This window comes from Cynara cardunculus, assembly GCF_001531365.2.
Source record: "Cynara cardunculus var. scolymus isolate 2C chromosome LG 9, CcrdV1, whole genome shotgun sequence".
In the NCBI taxonomy this organism is placed as follows: Eukaryota; Viridiplantae; Streptophyta; class Magnoliopsida; order Asterales; family Asteraceae; genus Cynara; species Cynara cardunculus.
Window position 1 is genome coordinate 13,471,226 of NC_037536.1, and position 8,190 is coordinate 13,479,415.

General features: G+C 30.7%; 1 protein-coding gene across 1 annotated transcript; it reads left to right on the forward strand.

The window, feature by feature from the left end:
* Positions 1–307: 307 nt before the first annotated feature.
* On the forward strand, positions 308–5,349 carry LOC112518705 (probable indole-3-pyruvate monooxygenase YUCCA10). Its single transcript, XM_025126494.1, has 4 exons — positions 308–949; positions 4,469–4,702; positions 4,785–4,913; positions 5,179–5,349. The coding sequence occupies exons 1-4, from the start codon at positions 308–310 to the stop codon at positions 5,347–5,349; spliced, it is 1,176 nt and encodes a 391-aa protein (XP_024982262.1).
* Positions 5,350–8,190: the final 2,841 nt, after the last annotated feature.

Consider the following 8,190-nt stretch of genomic DNA (forward strand, 5'->3'; position numbering starts at 1 on the left):
TTACCATAAATTAATCAGTTCTCTTTTAAATGAGCCTCTATATATGTGTGTGTGGAAAGAGAGAGAGACTTGGGATTATATAAAACCATATTTTTACATATAAAACTTTACAGTAAAATATTATGAAAATATCTTTACAGTGTTTTTTCTTTGAAAATGTTTTATTTTGAATTTTTTACCTTTAAAAATATGATTACACTCGTCTTACGAAAACGAAACAAGTTGGTATGAAGTGAATCATGTATATATACTTAGCTGCTACACATCGATCCCACATCAACATTGACCTCCCATCGCCGGCCGAAAAATGAACACCGGCGTTACAGAAACGGTGGTTATCATCGTCGGCGCCGGCCCATCCGGCCTTTCCACCGCCGCATCGCTCCACCGCCTCTCAATTCCATACGTCATCCTCGAAAGAGAAGATTGTATTGCTTCAATATTCAACAACAAATCATACGACCGCCTTCACCTCCACTTAACCAAGCAATTCTGTCAGCTTCCTCACATGCCTTTTCCGCCGAACTTTCCGGCGTACGTCCCCATAAAAGATTTCTTAAAATACTTAGACGATTACGCATCTCATTTCAAGATTAATCCAATGTTCCATAACTTTGTAAAGTTTGCGAAGTACGATGAAGATCGAAAGAAATGGAAGGTGGAGGCGGAGATAGTTGGTGGCCGGTGTGCGGAGGAGGAGGGCGGAGTTCGGTGGTATGAGGGGAAGTTTTTGGTGGTGGCCACCGGAGAAACCAGTGATGTGTTTATACCGGCGGTGGATGGGTTGAGTGAGTTTAAAGGTGAAGTTATTCATTCGACGGAGTATAAATCCGGCGAACGATATGAGAATAAGAAGGTTTTGGTCGTCGGAGCTGGGAATTCCGGCATGGAAATTGCATTTGATCTATCGAACCACGGTGCGAAAACCTCCATTGTTGTCCGAAGTCCGGTAACTACAAGCTTTTTCATTTATATTTTATTATTATTTTTCCATTTATAAAAATATAAACAACTGCTCCATTTTTACGATTCTAACATTAACTATATTATTACAACCGGAATGGTATTTGTACGATGCATTAAGATATATATCTCGATTTTAATTTTTTATTTTATTCATGTTCTCGGTCATATAATACGATTTTATGTGATTTTTGGAAAAAGCGATAATGTTTTATTTTTAAATGAAATATAAATTTAAAAAAAATATATATCGATATTAGTATTAAATTACTGGGAAAATTGCACAAAAATGAAATCATCTTTCACCTAATTCCTATTTTGGGGAACCAACTTTCAAAATCGTCATTTCGGGGAACCAACTTGCATCTGATTCCTATTTTGGGGAATCAACTTTCAAAATCGTTATTTTGGAGAACTAACTTGCATCTGATTCCTATTTTGCGAACCAACTTGCAAAATAATTATAGAAAAATAATTAAAATTCGTTTTTTCCAAAATTTAATGCAATAAAATCTATTTTTCATTTCAAATCTCGTTTTTTTAATTCAGATATCAAATTGAACATTTTTAAAAAAATCCAAATTACCACAATAAAAATTGTTTTTTATTGCATCAATTAATTTTTTTCTATTAAATTGATTTTTTTTGCATTAGTAAAAAACAATTTTTATTGTGGTAATTTGAATTTTTTTTTAAATGTTCAATTTGATATCTGAATTAAAAAAACGAGATTTGAAATGAAAAATAGATTTTATTGCATTAATTTTTGGAAAAAAACGAATTTTAATTATTTTTCTATAATTATTTTACAAGTTGGTTCCCCAAAATAGGAATCAGGTGCAAGTTGGTTCTCTAAAATGACGATTTTAAAAGTTAGTTCCCCAAAATAGGAATTAGGTGAAAGTTGGTTACATTTTAATGCAATTTTCCCTAAATTACTTATTCAAAAGATCTCGTTTCCTATGTAATTTCTTTAATGGAAAAGTCTAAAAAATCCCAATTGACTTTAGCGTTTGGAATAATTAAATTCTTAGACAATTTTTTAGAACAAATAAGTTTTTAGACATTTCAAAACTTGTTAAATAACTCCTTCGACTTTCTAAAACTTGTTAGATACATTCTTATGACCTATAAAACTTGTTAATGTCGTAAAATAATAGAAAAAATCTGGAAAAAAGAATTAATGGACTTACATATTTTAAACGATTAAGTTTATAAACATTTATTTAAAAAAATACTTACATTTAAAAATTATTATTGATGAAATTTATTTTAATTAAAATAAAAAATATTCTGTTAGTAATTTTTCAAATTAAAAAAATAATAATTTTTTTAAAAAATTATTATTGATGAAATTTATTTTAATTAAAATAAAAAATATTTTATCAGTGACTTTTTAAATAAAAATAAATTTAAAAAAATTACTGATTAATTTATTTTCATTAAAAAATAAAATATATTTCATATATGATTTCTTAATATATTTGTTTTTTGATTAATTTTTTTTCAATATAGATCCTTAAAATGGTTTTTTTATAACAATTGATGATTATTTGTATGTTTATTTCTAATTTTCATATAAAAGTAATATATTTTAACTTTATTTCTATTTTGGATAACGTATTTTCAAAACTTTCATTTTGGTACCTAAGATGTAAAATTGTAATATTTAATCATCCGAATAACTCGTGGAAGCATTAACCGGTTACCATACTGATATGGCGAGTGATGAGATGAAATTGGGTTGAATAACAAATAATACTAAGTTGGATAACGCATCACTCGTCACATCAGCATGGTATTAACCGATTACCCGGGTACTTAAATGTTTAAAACTTTACATCTTAGGTACAAAAATGTAAGTTCTGAAAGTACATCACCCAAAATAGAAATCAATTTAAAGTACGTTATTTTTTCATACAATTTGTCTTTTAATATACAGGTTTTGTGATTATATTTACCATATTAACTCTTGCAACCAAATCCATTTTTACTTATTGTTTAACCTGTCTGACCTTCCTATTTGTCGTTTCTAACTGATTTAATACCAATATTCAAATACACATGTCTGTATCAGGGAAACAAAAAATTAACAATGCCTTTTAAGTTATGCAAATACAAGTTATGTTATCATAAAATTCTATATCAATGTGTTGGAAAGGCACAATTATACTGTGTAGTGTTATGTTGCATAAATATTATACAATAACAATTCTTTCTCTCTCTCTCTCTCTCACTCTCTCTCTCTCTCTCTATATATATATATATATATATATGTGTGTGTGTGTGTGTGGGGGGGTGTTTAAATAATGATGATTTCATCATTAAAAATTCAAGAAATAGTTGATTTTCAGGTTTTTAAAGTATTTACTGTTCTGATTAATAAAAAAAAAGGTGAATTATATTCATACCTCCTGCTAGAGATGGCCAAACGTAATCGGCCCGGCCCGTAACTGACGGAGGCCCGGAACCGAGCCCGGCTCATGACCGTAACCGACCGGGACCGATGGTAACCGGTTATGGACCGGCGGTTACGAACCTGTTATTGTTTTTTAGAAAATATTGGACCGGAACCGGTTACGAAACCGGTTATGGGCCCGGCCCGGCCCGGTCAACGCAAAAAGTCAAAACGTATTTATAAAGTGTATTATTAAATGTATATAACAAAACGTATTTATAAAATTAAACGTATATAACAAAACGTATTTATAAAATTAAACCGTATTTTTAAAGTGTATTCTTAAATGTATATAATAAAACGTATCTATAAAATTAAACGTATATATATAATATATAACAAAACGTATTTATAATAAAACATATTAAAAATAACATATTTCAAAGATATTAATAACATATCATAAATTTATTAATTACCAAAAAAATAAAAAATATTTTTTTTTCAAAGGACCGGCCGTAACCGGTTATGGGACCGGAACCGGGACCGGCCGGCTTAACCGGTTATGGGAAAGCTTGACCGGTTTTTTTCATCGGGACCGGGACCGGTTATAGAGGGACCGGTTATGGGCGGTTTTTGTCGTGATTAGGACCGGCCGTAACTGGTTAAGGCCCGGCCCGAGACCGATTTTTGGCCATCTCTACCTCCTGCTACAGGGGTATGTGAGTGAGATAAGAAGTAACAACATGTCTGTATGAATGAGGGGGTATGAATGGAAACCCCCACAAAAAAAATATGTCGGTAATTTAGCACGACCAACCATATATGTTTTAACTTATTATCTGACCCGTTTGGTCCACCTATTTGTCACCTATAAATGCAACATTACAAAAAATTGGTTATCCACGATGGACTTTTGTTTGGTACGCCATCAATTCAACGATTCCCTTTGAGTCAGACTAATACAAGTCACGTTTTAATAAAATCTCAGTAATAGTTAATTGATGCTGCCAAATTTTATACAATAACAGTTTCAATATGCAGTTTTCCTGTTGCCAAATTATATACAGTAATAGTTAGTTAATGTTGTATATGTCGGTGTTGCAGATGCATATACTATCAAGATGGTCGACAAATCTTGGATTGATGTCATTGACGATTATGCCTTCGCATTTGGTGGACTCGTTCTTGATATTGGTTAACAAGATAGTGTATGGAGACCTGACAAAATACGGGATTCAAAGGCCCAGAGAAGGTCCGTTTCTTTTGAAAGTAAGAGATGGTAAGTACCCGGTCATTGATGTTGGCACAGTAAAAAAGATCAAGTCTGGTGAGATACAGGTCTGGTTTTCCCGACTTTTAACATAACTTGTACGTTTTTTGTTACACAAAAAGATGATACTGATTTTTAAAACGGAAACAGGTGTTACCGAGGTTAAAGAACATAAAAGGAGGTGGAAATGAAGTTGTATTTGAGAACGGGAAAAGTTACCAATTTGATGTGATTCTGTTTGCTACGGGGTTCAAAAGATCAACCCATTTATGGCTTCAGGTAACATTCTTTTTCCTTTTAGTTTATCTAAAAACAACGTACTTTAACTTGATTCCTATTTTGGGTACCTAAGATGTAAAATTTTAAACATTTAAGTACCCGAATAACCGGTTTTTATGTGTAGCTATCTGTTTTTATTTTTAACCCGTTTAAGATAAAATATCATCAAGGTTAATTTATTTTATATAAATGGATTTATATTATTATATGTAAAAATTAAAAATATAAATATGAAACTGATAAATATTTGGATTGAAATATACAGGGAGATGATTTTCTTTTAAATGAAGATGGGTTAGCAAAGCCCAAGTATCCAAACCATTGGAAAGGAGAAAATGGGCTTTTTTGTGTTGGGCTTGCAAGAAGAGGCCTCTATGGAACTGCTATGGATACCCAAAAGATAGCCCATCATGTTTTCAACCTAATCTCCAAATAAAATCACCACAAATTACTACAAATTTGTATTTTATATATATATATATATATATATATATATATATGGTACTCGTGCAATGCATCGAGATACATCTTGATTTCAGTATTTTGTTTTATTTATTATTTATGTCGACATAATATGGTTTTATGTGATTTTGTGAAAGTGATAATGTTTTTATTTATTGAATAAAATATAAATTTGAAAATATTATAAAACTTTGAAGAAAAAAAAACTTATATTTTGATATATAAGATGTAAAGTTTTAAACATTTAAGTATTCGGGTAAACCGGTTCAAAACTAATTTTAAACTAAAGAAAAAACTAATTTTAGATTAAAGAAAATCCATGTCACTAACCACGTCAACAAATAACATTGAGTTGGATATCACATTACTAGTCACATTAGCATGATAATCGGTTAATGCTTCAACCGTTACTCGGTTACTTAAATGTTTAAAACTTTACATCTTAGGTACAAAAATAAAAGTTTTATTAATACGTTACACGAAATAAAAATCAAGTTAAAAGTACACTAATTTTTCATGTAATTTGTATTCTTTAATCTGACATATTTAAAAAATTAAGAAAAATAAAATTATATTAATTATAATTAGATTTAAAAAATTAAAATCACATTAAAATGTAAAAGTTTTTTTCCTCATTAGATTTAACTCCTACAGAGAGAGAACTGGGTTCTTTTGTTAACTCAGTTTTTAGTGTTAACTATGTTAATCTAGTGGACCAATATGATTCATTGTTTGTGACAGGTTTCAATAAAATATTGATTATGAGATAAATGACATAAAGGTAGATCATACATACACGTAAGTTACATTTTGTATTAATTAATAAGCGGTTACAATTTAATAATTGCTTGATTGTAGATATTATGATCAGTTATTCAAATTACACAATGTATTGTCATTAACTAATATTAATCTTGATGAAATTGTTAATTTGAGTGAACATTTTTTAAAATGTGAATATTAATATACATATTGGGTAAATTGTTAATTCGAGTGAACAAATTACGACTAAATATTTTTGAAATGTATTATTGATGTCATTTCCGATTATATGAATGGTATGGAGGAAAATATCACGAAATCACCGGTGAACATATTTTCATAAGTTATAATGTTCATTTTCTGTTAACATATGAAAAAGTGAAATAACCAAGTGAACATATGTAAACATTGTTCAAATATTAATTAACATAATCAGATTGTTCATAAGTGAACTCATATTCATATAAGGGGAGATGTTTATGTGTATATTAATGTTCATGTGTATATGAACATTAATGTCATTAATGTTCATCTTAGATGATAATGTATTATATTATTAGTTATTACAAAATTGTCATCATAATTGTCATCCATTGATTCATTAAATGAATGGTTGTGATGAATTTACAAAGTTAACATCATAAATTGGGTTAACAAAAAAACATACCCCTATATATATATATATATATATATATATATATATATAGGGTATATTTCTTTTACAACCTTGTGCATTTGTACAATCTTTGCAACCCAATTATTTGAGATATTTATAGAAATGATTGGAGTTCATTTATTATGATTTGAATATTTATGGAATATGAATAGAGTTTATTAATTATGNTTGAGATATTTATAGAAATGATTGGAGTTCATTTATTATGATTTGAATATTTATGGAATATGAATAGAGTTTATTAATTATGATTAATACTTTATATTATGAAACAATTAATTGATTAAAAATTGAATGGTTGAGATGAAGGTTGTATAGGGTGTAGGAATGGCAAAGGGTGTAGAATAACATCCCTCTCTCTCTCTCTCTCTCTCTCTATATATATATATATATATATATATATGGGCTTAATCAAATGAGAACTAATTAGTTTGTGGTAACMGTGAGGTACAATCTCAACCACAAATCAATAGATTAATTATAAATTTTTTAATTTTGGTAATTTTTAATTAAAATTTTAATGCAATGACATTTTAGTTATTTTCTCTCCACTATCTTATCTCCTCTCTTCTCTCTCCGTCCCCCGACCTCCGACCACCGTCCTCCGATGATACCACAATGACATCACAATGCATCTTATATGTGATTGGGTATCACATTGTGGTTGTTTGTGCGGTCGATCAGATATGTAACACAATGGTATCACAAATACATCTTATATGTGCTTGAGTATCACATTGTGGTATCACGGGAGGACGGTGGCCGAAAGACGGGGACGGAGAGAGAAGAGAAGAGAGAGGAGAGAAAATACCTAAAATGTCCTTGCATTAAAATTTTAATTAAAAATTATCAAAATTATAAATTTCCTAATTTATCTGTTGATTTGTGGTTTAGATTGGATCTCACGGTTACCACAAACTACCCAGTTCTCCTTTGAATGAACCCCTATATATATGTGCGCATTTACCTCGTGGATGAACTTCACCAGCACGACCATCTTTTCCGGGATCAACTCTCATAACCAGGCCTCATACACATTAACCGGATCTTTGTATTTGGGTCGGGACCGGTTACGGGATAACTATTTTGGGGACGGGACCGATTTAGGTCCGAACCGGCCCGGCCCCGAACCGATTTTGGCCCACCTCTATTTGTGAGGAAGGAGGAAGAGATAAGATTAGTGGAAGATATAGACAGAAGAGATCGATGATGATGGAGGTAGATGAGAGAGGCAGAAACGAGGAAGATGGGTGCAGGAGACAAAGATGGTGACTTGTTGTGGGGCAGCCATAGAGGGTGATTGGTCGTGGAGGTGACAAAGATGGTGTGATCGATAAGCCCTCTGACATTTGCAGATCTGTATATATATATATATAT

Coding starts and splice junctions, on each gene's coding strand:
- LOC112518705 (XM_025126494.1), top strand. CDS start 308: ATGAACACCGGCGTTACAGAAACGGTGGTTATCATCGTCGGCGCCGGC. Junction 4,703..4,784: donor TCAAGTCTGGTGAGATACAG/GTCTGGTTTTCC, acceptor AAACGGAAACAG/GTGTTACCGAGGTTAAAGAA. Junction 4,914..5,178: donor CAACCCATTTATGGCTTCAG/GTAACATTCTTT, acceptor TGAAATATACAG/GGAGATGATTTTCTTTTAAA.